This window comes from Meriones unguiculatus, chromosome 2 (genome assembly GCF_030254825.1).
Source record: "Meriones unguiculatus strain TT.TT164.6M chromosome 2, Bangor_MerUng_6.1, whole genome shotgun sequence".
Lineage (NCBI taxonomy): Eukaryota > Metazoa > Chordata > Mammalia > Rodentia > Muridae > Meriones > Meriones unguiculatus.
In genome coordinates, this window is record NC_083350.1 from 158,327,733 (window position 1) to 158,347,658 (window position 19,926).

Here is a 19,926-nt window from a genome sequence, read left to right on the forward strand (position 1 = left end):
TTTCAAATGTTGCCCTTTTGTTGTACAGTGCTGGGGACTAATGCAGAGCCTTCGGCATGCCAGGCAATGGCTGTGCCACCAAGCTAACTCCCCAGCCAAATTATCATTCTCACTTCACAGGCACACATTTCATTTTGTACATTTGACTGTAGAGCCTCACTGTCACATCTGGTATTAGCCATAGGCAGAGCCCAAGGGCTACTGGTTGAAGGCAAGGGGGGGGGAGAGGGGAGGAGAAGTTTCCCACAAGTTTACAGTTGGCAAATCTTCCCGTAGTCTACTTTTGTCTGAGGTTTCTCTGCAACAGAGTGCGGAAAAGAGGAGTCTGCATCTAAGAGGAGAGAACATCTTTTTGTGGCTGAATAGGCTCTGAGCACAGATGCCAGATGTGGGTGCTGGGAATCGAATCCAGGTCCTCTGCAAGAACAGTGCCAAACATTCTTGATTGAGAGCATGATGATAAACATGCCAGCTCTTGATGACTGAGTCACAGAATCACCCTAGTTGTGTGATAACTATCTCTCTTCTCCAATCATTTTCAATGAGTTCCTCTTCTTTTCGGTAGAAACTATCCCAATTAAAACAGTGACAGAACCAGGTGACGGTAGCACATGCCTTTTAATCCCAGCACTCGGGAGGTGGAGGTAGGGGGATCTCTAAATTCGAGGCCAGCCAGTCCAGGACAGCCAGGGCTACACAGAGAAACCCTGTCTTAAGAAACAACAATAATAAAAATAAATAAAATAAATAAAACAGTGACAAAGATAGTATCTCTGTGTGTGTGTGCATATGTATATGTGTGTATGTATGTGCTATGAGCTGCCATGTGAGTACTGGGAATTGAACTTAAGACCTTCAGAAGAGAGCAGTGAGTACTCTTAGCTACTGAGCCATCTCTCTAGCCCTGAATGAGCAATTCTTTAATCTATCCACAGGTCTTAGATTTATGGGTCTCATGAAGAAGTTATCCTGAAACAAATTAGAGGTAGATACAGGGGCTGTTCTGTCCTCAGAGTGGCGAGTAAGCCCTGCAGTTTCCGTGTCTCTACCTCTCCAATGCCGGTGCATTCACTGGTAGTCTATCACTTTCATCAATCTATATCTTCCTAACGTAGACACACCCACCGCCCATCGCCCTCTGAAACAGTCCCTCGATGCAGGGTCTCGGAGCAGTCACTTCCTGTAAGGCTGTTCTCTGGAGAACGAGGGAGTGAAGCAGATAAGAGCAGGGAAACATGTTAAGCAGGATATAATCTCTTCCAGGGACCAGCTTTAGCTCTGACCCAGGTAGAGCTCTGGCACACTGCATTGCAGCTGCCCCCACCTTTCATGCTGCCAGGGGAGTCACACACTGGTGATGAGCTGCCTGGGGTGAGGGCCAACCAGGGAGGGGGTAGGGGAAGCATGTGAATTGACACAGCAGCTGGGAGCAAATGTATCCATTTAAGGGGATCAAGACAGAACGTCAGCAGTGGCCACATTTAACTCCAGTAATGCCCCAAATCTTGCATAACTCCGAGTTATCTAGGCCATCTCGCCCTACCCCACCCGCCTTCTCTTTTGAAACAAGGTCTTTCCATGTATGTAGCTAAAACTCACCTTGAACTCATGACCTTCCACGCTCAGTCTCTGAGTGCCTGGGTGAGGTAGGCGTGCGTCATTGTGTCTGGCTTCATCCACTGCCTTTCTTTTCAGGGACATCTCCAGTTATCCTTCTTTGTTCCCTCCTACTGGCCACCTCAAGGTTCTGGAACTCACCAGCACGCTTTGGCTGCAGATCATTTGTGCTTTTTTGTTCCCTCACCTGGCATGACTCCCTGTACAGAGAGGTGTCTTTATTAAAAGACACCTTTGAATAAAGGTTTGTTCTGCTTGGAAATGGTGGCACACATCTAAAAATTGAGGGCTCGGGACACTGAGGCAGGAGGATAAGGCTAGTCTTGGGGCTACATAGTGAGTTTGAGGCAAGGACTATCATATAATAAAATAAGACTTGTGTTTACTGTCATATCTAAAATGGCAGTTTTATAACACTTACAAACTCTACCTAATCCCTATATAAAATTTTCTTATTTATTGTCTAATTCCACTTTAAAATATAGACCAGGGGCAACTTAAAACAGCGGCTGACAGGCTAGAGGCACTCTGTGAATATCCGCTGCATGCGATGCGTACGTGCGTGAATGATTCCTGGCAGGAAGTGTAAATCCTCAGTAAACGCTGAACTGAACCAGAAAACTGTGGCATCCTCCCTTACATAACAAGCTGGGGAACGGGCAGAGCGCTCCAGAGCCCTGTTTTTCCTTCAGTACTATTACAAAGCTTGTTTTCCTCCTGTGAAGATGTATGCGCGAATGTTAGTGTACAATACAGCACATTTCTATACCTACATTGTAAGAACAGTGACCCTAGGCCAAGTGTGATCATGGCTCACATCTGTAAAACCAGCCTGCAGCATGGCTGCCCGCCCTGGCTGTGGAGTGAGCTCCAGGCCCAGCCCACCGTCATCCTCATCTCAATCCCAAGCTCCCCTTCCCCAACAGCAAGATAGAATAGAAACACTCAAGATTTTCTAATTTTATTTAAACGAGGTCACACCAAACCCAATAATCTAGTCTTACATTTAATAAAGTAAAGAAAGAGAAAGGCAGAGCAAAATCAAAGTGAATACAGGTTGCACAGATAACTCAATTTCTAAAACGTAAAATTTAAATTTAAAGTTAACACTGTTTAAGCTCTTTACACAGCCTGATTTTAGAGGGGAGAAAACTATTAAGACATGTAAAATACCAAATCCCAATCAAGCTTCTATTAGTAAAAGCCAAAATCTTTAAGGTGTATTAAAATAAAATTCTAGAAAGAAGGGCTGAAATTGCTAAAAATACAAAAGCAAGTATAGAATTTTTCAGCTCAGCCTTGGGGTGAGGCCGCTTCTGCGGTGACTCCGGTTTCTTCTTGTGACTCGTGCTGGGCAGAGGGTTCTGAGCCTAAGGGAGGGCGGCTTTCTTCTATCACAGGGCTCTCCTCAGAACTTGGGTTCCCAGTGGTACCTTCGGCCTGGTTGCTGTTAGCAGCCTCCTCTTTGCAGGCGTCAGCCTGGTCCAGCGCTGCGCTCTCCCGCTCCGGAGTGGGTTCAGGGTCAGCCACGGTGGTCTCCTCCACGCAAGCATTGGTGATCTTCGGCTCAGGCTCTGCGCTGGAGGTCTCCACCGCAGCCTCGGCAGGGACCGGGGAGGCCGGAACCTCTTCTGGAAGCCCAGCTGCATCTTCTGGGGCCGGGGAGGCCGGACACTCTTCTGGAAGCCCCGCCGAGCCCTCGGCAGGGACCGGGGAGGCCGGAGTCTCCTCTGGAAGCCCAGCTGTTTCCTCTGGGACCGGGGAGGCCGGACACTCTTCTGGAAGCCCCGCTGAGCCCTCGGCAGGGACCGGGGAGGCATCCCCTGGGACGGGGGAGGCCGGACACTCTTCTGGAAGCCCCGCTGCAGCCTCTGGGACCGGGGAGGAGGGGCATTCTTCTGGAAGCCCCGCTGCAGCCTCTGGGACGGGGGAGGCTGGAGCCTCCTCTGGAAGCCCCGCTGCGTCCTCTGGGACTGGGGAGGCCGGAGCCTCCTCTGGAAGCCCGGCTGCGTCCTCTGGGACCGGGGAGGCCGGAGCCTCCTCTGGAAGCCCGGCTGCAGCCTCAGCATCTACCAATTCAGCTTCCTTTTCAGGAATTTTTTCAGCTTCCTTTTCAGAAATTTCTTCAGCTTTCTTTTCAGAAATGTCTCCAGCCTCTGAAGAGGCTTTCCCGGCGTCTGCCACTAGCTCCTTTTCGCCTTTTAAGATATGGTCCAAGAAGCAAAGTATTAATTGGGAGAGCATGGGAATAAAGCGGAATATTGCAATCAATTTGTTTTGTTTTAATTTGGGGGAAGGGAAACATTTTTGAGACAACGCTTTGTACAGCCTAGGTTAGCCACGAGTCTGCTATGTAGCCTGCTATGTTGAACTCCTGATTCTCTGGCTTCATTTCCCAAGTTCTGTTGATCACCTTTACCCTCTTAACCATCTTGTTGGCTCTAATACTGTTTCCTAGTGTCATGTCAGAACATTTAAGCTGAATGCCTGGCCCTGTGGTGCTCACTTTTAGCTCCCACATCCCAGAGGTGGAAGCAGGTAGATTTTTGTGAGTTGAGGGCCAGCCTGGCCTACACGGTGAAAGTCTCTCTCAATAAAAATAAAACAAACAAACAAAACAACAAAACAAATAAACCCAAAATCAATCAAACAAACAAAGCCCAACTCAGACCAAACAACCTCTGCAAAACACAAAACAAACAAACAAACAAAAGAAAACCTACAAAGCAAAATCCAGCTTCTGAGCTGCTAATATCCCTGTTCCTAAATAGTGGTCACAGTAGTTGATAATGACATTTTAGTTGAGATTAAATAAAAAAAGATGTGTAATATGAAGTAATTGGTGTGGGGCTGGAGAGAGGGCTCGAGGCTAAGAGCCCCAGCTCCTCTTACAGGGGACTAGGGTTTCACACCCAGCACCCACACGGTGGCTCTCAGCCACGGACTTCTCTTCCAGTGGGTCCCTCTTCTGCTTTCTTGTGTGTGTGTGTGTGTGTGTGTGTGTGTTGGGGGGCCAGGTACACATGTAGTATATATTTCTACACGTGAAAGACAGTAAATCTTTAAGAAGGTATAGTGAGCTGTTTAAGGCAGGAAATGGGTGTTAGGAAGAACCTGTAAAGTTCTGCTCTCACAGTGGTTGTCTTCACAACTGAGGAACTCAGTTTACACGCCACTGGTTCAACTCATGTGAAGTAGCTTTGAGCAAGTCACAAGGGGTGATGCTTGCCAAAACTGAAAAAAAAAAGTTTATAACTTAAAATAATAATGGGGGAAATGAGAGGTCAAACTGCTGAGAGAGACAGATGCTAAAATCATGTTTGCATGAATGGGTGTCTGAGTAGTGGCATAAATATTACCATACAAAGAATGAAAGCTGTCTCTCAGGGAAAACTCTTTCTTGGTTAAGTTCCTACAGGGGTGAGAACAGGTGTGGTAGCCCATGTCTGTAATCCTGGCACTGGAGCAGTGCAGGCATTCTGCCTGGGATTCACCAGACCTTGTCTCTAATAAAGGGAGGCAGAGGCAGGCAGATCTCTGTGGGTCTGGTCTACAAGGCTAGCGCAGGACAGCCAGGGCTGCACGGAAAAAACCCTGTTGCAAAGAAGGAAACAAAACAAAACAACAATGACAAAGAAAAAAAAGAAAGAGATTGACTTTACCTGGAAGAGGCTGTGGCTCTGCTTGGGTTTGCTTTTTCACAGCAGGTACACGCTCTGTATTTCTGACTTGCTTTGATGTGAAAGCCTTGTAAGTCTGAAAGACAATGTGTGCTTACCTTTACTTCTCTCTCTCTAAGATTTAGCTCATACAATTCTCTAGGCAACCACCATTATAAGTTTGAAGACCTGTGGTGGTGCATGGTTTTAATCCCAGCACTTGGAGGCAAAGGCAGGAAGATCTCTGTGAGTTCAAGGCCAGCTTGGTCTACAGAGAGTTCCAGGATAGCCAGGGCTACAGAGAGAGACTTTGTTTCTCAAAAACAAAACAAAACAAAACAAAACAAAACAAAAGCTTAAAGAACAATTTAAATGCAGCACAGAAGAGAACTCAATGACCACTCACCACTTGAGCCAACTCCCCACCCCAACTTTTTCTGGAGATAGGACTTTTTTTTCCATAAGGGTACTTGGCTGGCCTGGAACTTGGAATACAGACCAGACTGGTCTTGAACTCAGAGTACTGGGATTAAAGGCGTGAGCTAGGAAGGGAGGCACATGAATTCTTCACTAGTTTCTAAGCACTTACATAATATCCACCAGCACTGACTGTCACACCTACAACCAGGTAATAAATCATATTGGAGCCAGAAGTTCCAGGGAGCTTGGTCGATGACATTCGGCGAAGAGATGCTGGGAAAACAAGTTCAAAACGTGGTCACCTCCACCACACAATACAGGCATCTTAAATAATTACATCTTTTAAACATTTTCTCCTCCCTGAACTTGGAGCCTATTGGCTTCATGGGTGAATCTTCACCTCAGGGAATGCAGCGTTGGAGGTGGGGCAGTAATTCCACCCAGCAGCCTCTAGTGTGATTTGAGGAATGCTTGTGAAGCCTGTCATCTTGATGTCAAGAAGGGCAGATGTAGATGAGGAGAAAGAAGAAGCGCTAAATAAGCTTAACAGCCAAAAGAGATGCAAGAGAAACACATTCCCCCATACTCAGACGCCATCAGAAATAATTACTTCTCTTTTTCCTGTTCTGTTTTTCAGCTGTCCGTTTGAGAAGAGAGGGAGTGCTGGTTTTAAAAATTAAGTGCACTTCTGTCTAAGGATAAAATTTGCACGTCAGGATGGGTAGACTGAACTAGCCCTAAGCTCTGTGAGACAAGGTCTCACTATTCAGCTGAGCTCTGTGAGACAAGGTCTCGCTACTCAGCTGAGGCCAGTCACGCTGACCACCCTCCTATCTCAGCCTCCTAAACACAGGGATTGCAGCCACATGGCTGCTTTGTGGGGAGACTTTCACTGGTTTAAAAACAGATCTGTGAGCTGGGCTGGTGGAAGATGCCTTTTAATCCCAGCATTGGGGGTGGGGTGGGGTCAAGAGGCAGGCAGATCTCTGTGAGTTTGAGGTCAGCCTGGTCTACAAATCGAGTCCAGGACAGCCGAGGCTACACAGAGAAACCCTGTCTCAAACAAAACAAAACAAAACACCCCTCCTCCCCCAAACAAACAAACTTTGGGTCATCAGTCATCAGTGAGCCAGTTCACTGACCCAAATCTCATTGCTAAAACAAACAATCCTGCCAAACCCTGCCCTACCTATGGTAGACTGTGTCTAATATGCAGGAGGCCTGAATGCTACCCTTAGTACCATAAATAAATAAATAAATAAATAAACAAATCTCACAGCCTTTTGACACTTGTGTTTAACTATATGCATCTTATTTGATTCAGGATTTTTTTTTTTAAGACTAGGAGTCAAACCCAAGGGTTCCTACCTGCTGAGCAAGCTATGCTCCATGCCCTCCAGAAAGATCTTATTAAATAGGAGAAATAAAGTTATCAGTAGAAGTAAACAAATGCAATTTCAGCTGAGTTAATTTAAAATGGCAATAAGAGAAATAACCAATAGGAATTGATTAAACATATTTTAGTAGAATTATACAATGTGAAAACAGATTTACTTACATGAAAAACATTTTATATTTTTGTTTTGTTGTGTTTCGTTTCTCTAGACAGGGTTTCTTTGGGTGGCCCTGGCTGGAGGAAATATGAATTTTTACATTTGTTTGTTTTATTATTTTATGTGTATGAGTGTTTGGCCTGCATGTATGTATGTGCAGCACATGCGTTGTCTGGTGCCCTCAGAGGTGGGCTTCAGGTTCTCTAGTACTAAAATTACAGATTGTCATGAGCCACCTTGTGGGTGCTGGGAACTGAACCCGGATCTTCTGCAAGAGCCACTCGTGCTCTGAATGGCTCAGCAATTCTCCAGACTATGAGAAAATGCTACTACATGTTATGTGGAAATCCATAGCAACACATCCTGTAACTGAAGATCTCAGGTGTATAAGCTCAAGGTGCATAAGGAAAACATGCATGAGAAAAAAAAAAAAAGACCTACAGCCATTGGATATGCTGGTACACACCTGTAATGCCAGTGCTTGGGAGACTGAGGCAGGAGATTGTTTCAGATCAGCTTGGAGAGCTAGATCTTGTTTCTATAAGGCAAAAAACCAAAAATCTCTAAAACTAATTAGACTAACTACAAATAATGGGCTTTATGGAATGGGAAGATTATGTTTATATACTATATTTTGTCTTTCTGGTATTTTCCCAATTAATTCTAAACTTAAGTTATTCATTAAAATTTTACATTTTTGAAAAGCTAAAAAAGTTATATTTTACAGAAAAAAAGAATAAAACCTAATGATAATTAAAAATGTGTCTTTCAAAAAAAAAATAAACACTATGCCAGGACAAAGAGGAAGACAATGCAGCCAGTCCTGATGAGACCTGATAGGCTAGGGTCAGATGGAAGGGGAGGAGGACCTCCTCTATCAGTGGACTAGGGGAGGGACATAGGGGGAGAAGAGGAAGGGAAGGTGGGATTGGGTGGAGACAAGGGAGGGGGCCACAGCTGGGATACAAAGTGAATAAATTATAAGAAATAATAATAACAAATAAAAAAATGCATAAACCCCCATTGAAACAAATTTATTTTCTACCAAAATAAGACATCAACTAGTGCTCACAAAGGAAGACAAATTTAAGATTTCAGTCAATGGTGGACTGGTAGCCCAGGACTTTAATCCCAGCAGGCAAGAGGATCTCTAAATTGGAGGCCAGCCTGGACTACAGAATGAATCCTGGACAGCCAGGGCTACATAGAGAAACCCTGCTTGGAAACAAACAAAAAGGTCATAATTCTGGCTTGGCTGTTGCTGAGTATTCGGTAGAAGTAGGTTTGCCTAGAAAGTGATGGGCCTTAGATTCAATCCCTAGTACCACAAAAGTGAAAGTAATTAGGTGAGTATTAACGTGAAGTTGATACCCTCACGTCTAGGATGGCTAACTGCACACCCAGAGTGTTGATTTTGATCTGACAGGGGGAGTGGGGGGCAGGGGATGTAAAAAGGTGGGGTGCACATGACAGTGTTCCCAGAGTAAAGATAAAGAGGTCTGCCGCCAAGCTTCAAGACCTAGTTTGCTCTCTGGTACCCACTGACTCCTGAACTGTCCTCTTAGGACATGCAAGCTCTGGTGTGTGTGTGTGTGAGAGAGAGAGAGAGAGAGAGACAGACAGACAGACAGACAAACAGAGACAGACACAGAGAGAGATAGAGACACACACAGAGCATGAGTGTGTGTGTGAGAGAAAGAGACAGAGACATATACAGACAGAGACAGAGAGACACAGAGAGAGATAGAGACACACACACAGAGCATGAGTATGTGTGTGAGAGAAAGAGACAGAGACACAGATAGATAGAGACACACAGAGAGCATGAGTATGTGTGAGAGAGAAAGAGACAGAGACAGACAGACATACACACAGAGATTTTGGAAGAAGATGCAGCTAATGGATTCATTTTTCCCCCTTATCTGAACATCAGACCAGCCCCCATTATATTCAGTTTAAAATAAGTGGCTTCTCCCCACCTCCTCAGTGGTGCAAATTGCTCTCTCTCACTAAGTGTACAGAGAGAGGGGAAGGCATCTTAATACTTGTGAGGAGACTTCTTTCAAGCAGCATTTAAAACAGATGGATGAATCTCCCTCCCACCCTCCACTGCCTAATCAAAGCAAGGAAACAAGTGAAGAAATCAGACCCTAACCCCTCTAGTTCATGGATTTTTCCACAGTTCCTTCTTCTTCTTCTTCTTCTTCTTCTTCTTCTTCTTCTTCTTCTTCTTCTTCTTCTTCTTCTTCTTCTTCTTTCTTCTTTCTTCTTTCTTCTCCTCCTCCTCTTTTCTCTCTCAAATCCTCGCTCTGGACATTGCCTCGGATGCTTTAGCAAGTGGGGCGAAGTACAGCAAGAATTAGCTTTCTAGTGTTCAAGAGTTGTGCCTCAGGGGGTGGTGGACAGCGAGGGTGGACGGTTGAGGACAGGGATAGGGTCGCTGGGAGAGGACTGGTCCAGAGCCGCGACACCTATAAAGCACCTGTGTTCCAGGAGGCGTTAACTCAGTGCTTCCCTTTCCTCACGCATTCCCTAATCCGTAGTTGACGGAGCTGCGAGAGCGTGTCAGCAACATCAGAAGAGTGTCCGGAGGCCGCCCCCCTCCCCCCCCCGATGATCAGGGCCGGAAAATCCCCTGGTAGGCACCATCAGTGTTTGGTGAACCCACAATGCGAGCGCGCGGACCCCTCACGTCCACCCATCCGTTCCTCTGCCTCTTTGTAGAGCCTAGTAATTCACTGAATAAGTAACTTGAGAATCTAGGAGTGAGCAGACCATCTTCGAGGTGGTCTTCTTTTCACTCCGTATCTGTTTATTACGGTTCACAGCCACTGTAGCGCTCACTTACGGAAAGCGAAGAAACATTACTTGCCTGAGATCAGGACTGGAACCCAGGAAGTCTAATCTGAGTTCAGAGGCCACCCTGGAAAAGTTCCCTATTTCCAAAATTTCCAGGAACTTCGGAGAGCTTGGCTGAGACCCTCCCTCACTGTTCCTCTACCCACTGTCCCAGGCTTTTGCGACTGGGTGCTGGTGGGTTCCGGGCGCTAGTCCCCAAGCTGGCTCCGCGGAGAAGTGCGGGACACTCACCGTCCTTCCCTAGCGGTGCAGGGCCGGGGGGCGCCCTCCGGGGCAGCGCCAGAGTCTTGGACACAGCCCTGCGGAGATACATCGCCTGATGCGCTGCGAAGCAGCGGAGGGAGCTGGGAAGCCAGGCTCAGAGGGCGGAGCCTCGGGAGCGCCCCGCCCCAGCTGGGGCTCCAGATCCCCTGGTGCTCCAGATCCCGTGTGTCCCTGTCCCGAGAAGGTGGGAAGGGGATTGAGCTAGTCGCCGGTCCCTTAGAGCCCTTCCCCAGCTTCAGTGGCGAGGCTTTCCCGCTCGCCCCCCACCCCGCCCCTTCCCCAGCCGCTTAACGGCTGCATCTCAGAAGAGGGATAGGAAGCTTAGAAGTTGCTGTTAACGTGCCTGACCCGCTCTGTCCCATGGAGTGTCTGTCCAGAGCACTCTGGCCACGTTTAGGGAATCGGACCAGATTCAGGATTCAGGCACCTGGGAGAAGGCCACTTTTATCCCACCCACTGCGTTAGATTTTCCAGGAAAAGGGAGCAGGAAACTTTACAGGCGATAGGCTTATGATTCAATGAAGGGGAAGGTTTCCCCCTGGCGATGGCTGAGTTCTAAGCCAGCCACTGGTCCCGAAACTTTAAGTGTATGGTAAATTGTTTATCTAGCAGAGCATAAAACCATGCGTGGTTGCGTTAGTGGGATCCTCCCAGCACTCAGGAAGATCAGCAGTTCAAGATCTTTGGCAGTGTGCCTGGTTTGATGGCCCCGGAGGCTACATAAGGCCCTGTCTCAAAAGAAAAAATAAAATAAAATAAAAATAAAATCACTGCGGGCATCGGGCGGAAAGCCAAACGAAAACAAACTGACAGGACACGTAGGTAAAAGGCCTCTGGAGGAGTAGCAAGCGCTCTTAAACACGAAGTCCTCTCTCCAGAGTTGTGAATCTTAGTCTTATGAGAGAGGGTGTTTTCTGTGTAGCCCCGATTTTCAGGACAGTCAGGGCTACACAGAGGGCGTCTGTCTCCCGAGTGTTGGGATTAAAGGCGGGCGTCACCCCCAGTCCGGCCAGGGTTAGGAACCTTGTCGTCTGAGTAAAGCGGGCCGAGGAGACTGAAACACAGTTAAAATGAAATGTGCTCGAGCAGGCGGAGGAGGCAGTGCTGGCCTGAAGCTCACGGTTCCTCTACTCCCTCTCAGTCTGGTATGTGACGATATTTGTTGTATCTGCCTTGTGTCCCTCCCAGCTGGGGGAGACACTACTGTGACCTAGCACACCTCCTTTCGCGAATTCGCGAAGGCTCCTGTCGCAGGGCAAAGGAACCTTCTACTTAACTCTTGTGAGCTTAGGTGGGTTCTTTTCACATTTTAACGAGCCATTTCCAAAACAGACACACACACACACCCATGCCCTTTGGTTGTCAGATTTCCTGAATTTTCAGCTGCTCCCCATGGTTCTTGCTGCAGCTGATGGGAGGTGCAGCCATTTCCCTGCTGCAGGCCAGATTCGTCACTGCCCTGGACAAGATCCTTGACATTTTTCTGTTATGTTTTAGAAAAATATCTACGGTTAGAAATAAATTGGCTTAACTCAGATGACTTCCAGTTAATCTTTGGTTGTTGAGAAAGATACACATTTGAGTCTGGAGAGGAGGCTCAGCGGCTCTGACTGCTCTTGCTCCAGCACTCACACTGCAGCTCCTGACTGCAACTCCAAGATCTTAAACTCTCACGTAGATATCTAACATAGATATGCATGCAGGCAAAACACCAATGCACATAAAATAAAGGCAGATACGTTTTAAAAAAGATTTTAAAAAGATGAAAACACTGTAAGGGTCCAGTGGCAAGATTCCATGGTTTATGTGTTATGTGCTAGGTAGGTCTAAGGTATTTGAGGTCTGGAGCTGGCGAGCCTGAAGACCTGAGTCGGATCCCCTGGACTCACATGATGGAAGTTGAAGGACTGACTCTTGAAACTTGTCTTCCACATATACCTATGGCATGTGCACTTGCTAAGTTCAAACCTGGGACAAACAGCTGAGGTGCACCTGGCCTCCAGGTTCTCCTAGCATCCCCTACCCAGACTGCCCCCTCCCCCAACTCTCCAGCCTTCCCCAGCAGCTGGGCTGCCCTTCCCCCAGAAGCTCTTCCCAATACAATCCAGACATTTTGGTTATCGGCTCCTTTGGTACCTTTGGCCTCCTAGCTGCTGAATCTGGTTCCCTCTCTTTCCCTTCCCCTCCCCCTCCCCTTCTCTTCTCAAGGCTCAAGGTCATGACTACTCTAAACCATCCCAGACGTGTCTGCCTCTTGTTATGCTCTTCCTTTTATCTATAACAGACTTTCTCCTTCACCACACGGAGAGGCAGGCATGTCCTTCCCTTTTCTTTTTTTTTTCATTCACACCCAAACACTTTTCTCCTCCACACATTAAAAAAAAAATGCACTAAAAAAAAAAAAGTGCATGAAATTTCCCAAACGCTATAGAATGCTAGAAACAGGCTGGAGAGATAGCTTAGTGGCTAAGAGTGCTTGTTGCTCTTCCAGAGGACCAGAGCTCAGGTCCCAAAACCCAGGTAGTTCACAACTTCCTTAGCTCCTGCACACATACACACACACACACACACACACACACACACACAGAAACATTGAAATAATTCTTGCTCAGTCCATAGCTCTTGATTTGAGGTGTAAACCCTGGCGATATTTGCTTACTCTACCATGTGGGAGGCTGGTGTGTGCCTACGTATGTGCTCTGAGGAATGACGTCGATGCAGAGTTGGCATAGCTAAGACTGAGTTTTTTTTCTTCCCCCCCCCCCCAGTCAGGGCCTCACAACCTTCTTGCATCAGTCTCCTGAGAGCTGGGTTTACAGGCTGCTTCCAGTGTGTAGTAGTCGGTTCTGTTCCACAGCTCAGACTATCAGGAATGGCACCCCCTAGAGGTAAAACAGATACATTGACAAAAAAGATCCATACCCGGTAACTGCACCCCAAAAGGCTGACATGTAGTGGATTCTGTTTATTAAAATATACTTCCAATGAAAACTTTCCATTTCCAAAGTTGCAGGTATCTTAATGTTTCCTGGACTCTTTAGAGATGTTTGGGGTTTTTTTGTTTGTTTTTTTGAGACAGTTTGTCTATGTGGCCTTGATGCCCTGAAAGGACCGCTGTAGACCAGTGGACCAGGCTGGCCTGGAACTCACAGAGTTGTCTTTTAAAGACATGTGCCACCACCGGCAGGGTAGCATGTTGAATTTTTTAAGTGCTTTCTGTGTGCCAGAGAGAGAGACAGACAGACAGACTACTTAGGAGGTAACTGACTTTTGGGTCTCAATTTCTACATAATAGCACCGGTTTCTTACAGGTACTCCAGGAAATGAAGAAGCCTGAAACACTATACGTTTCTTAACTCAAAGGGTTTTTAGTTTTGTATTTTTGTTTTTTGAGACAAGAGTTTCTCTGTGTAGCTCTGGCTGTCCTGGACTTGAGTTGTAGACCAGGATGGCCTCGAACTCACATTGACCCACCTGCCTCTGCCTCTCTGAGCGCTGGGATCACAGGCATGTGCCACTATGCCCTGCCTGGCTAGGATGTGTCTTACATTCATTTTTTTCTTTTTTCCTTGATACATCTTGGCTCTTGATACACCCAGACATGTTAGAGGCAGGGCTAAGAGGGAGCTTGCAAGGTGCCAAGCCCTAGATTGGTCACCTGTATAAAAACCGAACACAACAGCAAATAAACACAGCTGGCTGAATTCCATACAGCCACTTACAGAGACCCTTGTCAGCCAGGCTCGATGTCACATGCCTGTAATCCCAGCACCCAGGGAGGCAGAGGCAGGTGGATCTCTCTGAGTTCGAGGGCCAGCCTGATCCACAAAGCGAGTTCAGGACAGCCGAGGTTACACAGAGAAACCCTGTCTCAGAAAAACAAAAACAAAACGAACAAACAAAACAAAAAAGACCCTCATCAGGACACTGGGCCCAACTGGATCCTCCAGGGTAACATCATCTCAAGGTTGGCCTCCTGCCACCCTGCTTTTACCTGCAGCTTTAACTCCCTGTTGTTGTGCAGTCTGACACCTGCATGTGTTCTGGAGCAGACATACTTTTGTTGGACTATCTTTCTACAACAGACCTCCCTTTTCTGGTTATTGCATTTGCAGGAAATGGGTCTATAATCTCTAAAAATTTCCCACTCTAACAGGATTCCAAACTGACATCCAGACAGTGGGCTGCTTTTTCCAGCCTCCAAACACACACAATTACCATGGACTTTACTGTCAAAAGGAGGCTCAGATAATAAATCATTTTAACCCCTATCGACTTACCCTCTTTTCTCTAAAAAAACGTTCATACTTGTGGTTAAACTCAGGGCTTCAAGAATTGTAGGCAAGGGTTTTATTACAGCACTATATCATCAGCTTGAGACAGGATCTTGCGTACAGTCTCAGGCTAGTTTTAAAGCCACTGTGTAGTGCCCCCACCTCATTTTTAGTTTATTGTTTCTATGCCTGTTGTGATCAGTGGCCCATGATATAGAACTTCTGAGGATTCTAGAGACCCTTCTCAGGTTGTCAGCGAGCAAGTGCTAATCCAGTCCCCTCTTAAAAAAAAACAAAAAACGCTATAGTTTGCTATATCTTGATTGAAAGCCAACAGACAAACTTCATGTGGCCATAAAAGTGAGTACAAAGTTCTTCTGGGGCTGGAGAGAAGGCTCGGCATTTAGGAGCACTGGCTGCTCTTGTAGAGGTCCAGTCCCCAGCACCCACATGGAGGCTCACAGTTCACTGCCCTCTCCTGAGCTTCAAGGGCACCAAGACCACATATGGTGTACATATACATATTCAGGCAAGCACGCTTACATAGCAAATGAACCAGCGCCCAGGCTCTGCAATGAAAATCATTCCAATTCAGGTAAGTAGAGACAAAAGTAACTCTGCTAACAGGGTTCTTTACTACCTGGCTGATCACCTATTTATCAACAAAAGATTTCTTGGGCTCTTTTGTATTTTGAGTAATAAAGGAGTCTGTCTCTTGTGCATTTGATAGTTTGGTTCTGAAGACCCTTGCCAACTACCCATGGCTCCAGTGCTCTCCTTAGGCTTCTATGAGCCCTGCATGTGCCCAGTACACATACATATATGCATGCATTCACATAAATAAAAACAAGTAGATAAAAGTTGAAAAGAGTCCATTAGTAGCGATCAGTGAATCCATCTCTACATGTGCAGAACACAAGTATTTTTATTTCTTTAACAATGCAAAATGTCTGTGCTGACTGGACTGATACATATTCACATATAGCTTTTTTCTCATATCCACAACTCAACAGATGGGCGAATCCAGAGGAATGATCATGACCACCACGTGAAGCAGTCCTACAAAGAGGGGAAAAAAAAATCCATGATCAGATGATGTTAAAACTTGACTTCTCTGAATAATTGACCCTAGAGCATCAGAAAAAAAAAATATAGAAACTATATCTATTAAATAGATTACAGTTGGAGTGCACATGTGATTCTAGCAGTTGGAGAAGCAGAGGCAGGTAGATCTCTACGAGTTCAAGGCCAGCCTGGTCTACAAAGCAAGTCCAGGACAGCTAAGGCTACACAAAGAAACACTGTCTTGAAAAACCAAAAACCATAGCATCAGTACTTGATTTTAAATTTATAATAAAAACGTTGAAATGGACAAAGTTATATTAATAGAAAAAAAAAAGAAGCAAACGATTTGGACAATAAACCCTACAGTGTTAAACTTGAGAGTTCTTAAATAAAAAAAATGTTTTGTGATTTCTGCTTATTATCTAACAGATATAAATTAATCAACTTAACACATCAAAACTGAGATATTTAGTATGTGGTGGCTATGTATTCTGCATGTGTGTGTGTATGTGCGCGCAGATACACACATGCACATGAAGGTCCAAGGCTGATGCTGGGAGTCTTTGTCAATGGCTTTCCAGCTTATTCATTGAGGCAAGGCTTCTCAGTTAACCCCAGAGCTTACCATTGGCCAATTTAGTTGGCCATCTTATTCTGGGAATCCACTGCCCACTTTCAGAGTTTTGGAATTACAAGTGGCCACTGTGCCACGCCAGCATTTACACAGGTTCTGGGGACCGAGTGCTGGTCCTCATGCTTCTGTGCTAGTTGCTCTAACCACCAAGCCATCTCCTCAGCCCAGAAGCTTTTTTCTTTTTCTCTTTTTTTTTTTCCGAGACAGGGTTTCCCTGTGTAGCCTTGGCATCCTAGACTCGAACTCAGAGATTCACCTGCCTCTGGCTCCCTTAGTGGATTTTCTTCAATGAGAGATTTTTTTTTCATTATAAAAAGTAAAGAATTCCTTTCAAATAATTTCCAGAAATAAAGAATATACATTACATACGTTTATGTAATATTCATATTATATGTTTTTGGAGACAAGATTTCTCTGTGTAGCCTTGACTGTCCTAGACTTGCTTTGTAGACCAGGCTGGCCTTGAACTCACAGAAATCCACCTGCCTCTGCTTCCCTGAATGCTGGGATTACAAGCATCCACCACTGCACCTGGCTTAAATGTAGGTTTTTGCTTTGTTTTGTTTTTGTTTTTCCAAGACAGGGTTTTTCTGTGTAACATTAGCTATCCTGGAATTCATTTTGTAGTCCAGGCTGGCCTTGAAATCAGAGATAGGCTTGTCTCTGTCTCTGGAGTACTGGGATTAAAGGCATTGCCACCAGCACCCGCTCATATTATATATATGTTATGTGTGACACACACTTGCACACATATATGCACAAATCTTCTCTCTTAAATCATAGACTGTGGAAAATAGGTTACCTCATTAATATTAGGCTTTACCTGAATTCCTCAATTGGATGCTAGCTATAGTGACGATCATAACAAAATGGTCAAGCAGAAAAAAAAAAATTCATAATGCATTGTGTTTATACATTCATCTGTTCTACAAACATTAAGCTCCTAGAATGGCTGGGGATTCAGTACAGTTTGAGAACTGAACAGTAACACAGTAGATGAAACAAGCACAAGACACGGCAAACACATATTAGGAAACAGACAACTTATGACGCCTTGTCCTAAGTGCTGTGCACACAGTAGTAAAGTGCTAGTAAGGAGATATGATTTAATGTGGTTTTGGTTTTATTGCTGTTTCTCCTTCTTTCTTTGTTTGGGACAGGGTCTTGCTGTGCAGATCAGGCTGGCCTCAGTCTCATTATCTCCTTGCCAGTCTCTGCATTAGTATGTATGACCTCATCCAGTACTGGTGCCACCCTGGTGGCATGCTCCTTAAATCCCAGCACTTAGGAGACAGAGGCAGAGGCAGGGTAAGTGGATTCTAGCCACATATCCAGCTCAAGGTTACACAGCGATACCTAGTTTCTCTCTTTTCAGACAGGGCCTCTCTACTTGGCCCTGGCTGTCCTGGCATTCATTATGTAGCCCAGGCTGGCCTCACAGAGACCCTCCTCCTTTTGCCTCCCTCTGCCTTTAGTGCTGGGGCTAAAAAAGGCACACACTAATACACCTAGAGGTGAGACCCTGTCAAAGTCACAAACCAACAAACAGATCAATTAACTTCCATAATCTACATAATCTACAGATACTTACTATATATTTATTTCCAAAGTTTATTCCAATCCATTTCTTCTTTTATACTCCATAACATCTTCATTATGTTGATTGATGAGCTACAAGTTAATGGTTAAAACTAGAAATGTAATCTTCCTGTCAGCTCAAAGAGAAAGAACCAAGTAAAGATCTTTATGCTTCTTTCTTTTAAAGGTTTATTTATTATATATACAATGTTCTGCCTGCATGTACACCTGCATGCCAGAAGAGGGCACCAGATCTCATTACACATGGTTTTGAATCAGGATGTGGGTGCTGGGAATTGAACTCAGGACCTCTGGAAGAGCAGCCAGTGCTCTGAACCTCTGAGCTGTCTCGCCAGCCCAGATTTTTATGCTTCTTAAGAGAAATAGAGAAGGTTAAAAACAATTCTAAAAAGCAAAGACATTCAACTTAAACAATTATTAAATGGAGTTCATTTGTTGACCATAACCTGACATTAAATTTAAGAATGAGGGCTGGAGACATGGCTCAGCAATGAAAAGCACTGGCTGCTCTTCCAGAGGTCTTGAGTTCAATTCCCAGCAACCACATGGTGGCTCACAACCATCTATAATAAGATCTGGTGCCCTCTTTCGCCTGCAGGCATACATGCAGGCAGAACACTATACATAACGAAAAAAAAATTGAGAATGATATAATGGAAAGCATATAATGAAAACAGAATAATAAAACGTCACACTCTAGCTATCAAATGTGTCCCAGGCTGACTGATACGTATGTCTATGTACAGCATGCTGTATGTCCAATCCAAGAAGCCTCACACTGTGAGTAAATGACCAACCCCATCCCTTGCTTCTATGGGTGTTAATGAGGAGTCAGAGAGCAGCTACTTTCTTAGAACCTCAGTTTGAAAAGATTATGTAACTGGTACAGTGATTAATACATGATGACATTCATGGGAATCAAAGACCTAATTTCCATCCTTCATGCTCTTAGCAGCAATTAAGCCTTCCATCAGGAAAAACTTTCAAGACCGTATATAAAATTGGGGCTGTAGAGATGGCTTGGTAGTGACGAAGAGCATGTACTGCTTGGAGAGGACCCAAATTTGGTTCTCAGGAGCAACAGCAGGCAGCCAGCTCATAAATGTCTAGAACTCCATCTCCACGATATCCGATGAGTAGAATACTCACATAAGCCCAGAGGAAAATCGTGGTGCCCAAGCTCAGCCCAACTTTGAACCAGTTAGGTTTGGCGTGCACGGGCTCCCGGACATAGAACTTTGACCGTGTTGAAGCTGAAAAAAGAGAAAGAATATGTATCTTACTGACTTGTTGAGAGGAAAGCCTAACATTTACTAGTGTATGTACCATCGCATTAAATTCTCTTTTGAGATAGGGGCTCTTGTAACCCAGGCTGGCCTTGAATTCCTGATCGCCTGTCTCCACCTCCCCAGGGCTGGGATTCCCGGGAAGCCTCACCATCCCTGGCTTTAAATTGTCTTCTTTTAACTTTATCTGCTCAGCTCCAATTTAAACAGGCAAGTTCAGAGATCTGAGGTAACTCGTCTGGGGCACCAGCAGAACCAGAAGGCCGTCCTTGAGACTCAGGACGCCTTCAAAGCTTGGGTAACGCTTTGATTGCCGGCCCTCGGGAGGCTCGAGATTCCTGTCTCCTGGGCATTGGAGAGCCGGGGGCAACAGACCCAAATTCCACTCGCAGAAGGCAGGGGTTAGTTTGGAGGGCGGACGGTGAAGGTCAGGGCAGGCGGCATGGACCGCAACCTCCTCCCACTACGGAGATTTCAGGTTGGTTTGTGCTGGGTGGGGGTAGGCTGATGGCCGAATGGGCTCGAAGAGTCACTCACAGCTGATCGGGAGCCGGGTGGAGGCCAGCAGCCGGGAAAACGGACGCAGAACTGCGGACGGCGCCATCTTGCCGCGCAGGCTCCTCCCCTCGGCGAGCGCATCTTGGTGGACTAGTACCGCCTTCTCGAGCGCGCATGTCCGGCAGGAGGCGCGGGGCG

At 45.8% G+C, this 19,926-nt stretch overlaps 2 protein-coding genes across 3 annotated transcripts; both read right to left on the minus strand.

Moving 5' to 3' along the window:
- Positions 1 to 2,562: 2,562 nt before the first annotated feature.
- On the minus strand, positions 2,563 to 10,441 carry Mgarp (mitochondria localized glutamic acid rich protein). Of its 2 annotated transcripts, none has more exons than XM_021631062.2 (4): positions 10,340 to 10,441; positions 5,866 to 5,969; positions 5,280 to 5,373; positions 2,563 to 3,815 (listed from the first exon to the last, which is right to left on the minus strand). In XM_021631062.2, exons 1-4 carry the CDS (start codon positions 10,419 to 10,421, stop codon positions 2,911 to 2,913), a joined length of 1,185 nt encoding a protein of 394 aa, XP_021486737.1. In that variant the 5' UTR covers positions 10,422 to 10,441; the 3' UTR covers positions 2,563 to 2,910. The 2 variants fall into 2 exon arrangements, with proteins under 2 accessions (XP_021486737.1, XP_021486738.1); XM_021631063.2 differs by lacking the exon at positions 10,340 to 10,441 and adding an exon at positions 9,405 to 9,879.
- A 5,112-nt stretch (positions 10,442 to 15,553) lies between these two features.
- Ndufc1 (NADH:ubiquinone oxidoreductase subunit C1) lies at positions 15,554 to 19,926 on the minus strand. Its single transcript, XM_021631041.2, has 4 exons — positions 19,768 to 19,926; positions 19,094 to 19,197; positions 17,937 to 18,016; positions 15,554 to 15,705 (listed from the first exon to the last, which is right to left on the minus strand). Exons 1-3 carry the CDS (start codon positions 19,832 to 19,834, stop codon positions 17,957 to 17,959), a joined length of 231 nt encoding a protein of 76 aa, XP_021486716.1. The 5' UTR covers positions 19,835 to 19,926; the 3' UTR covers positions 15,554 to 15,705; positions 17,937 to 17,956.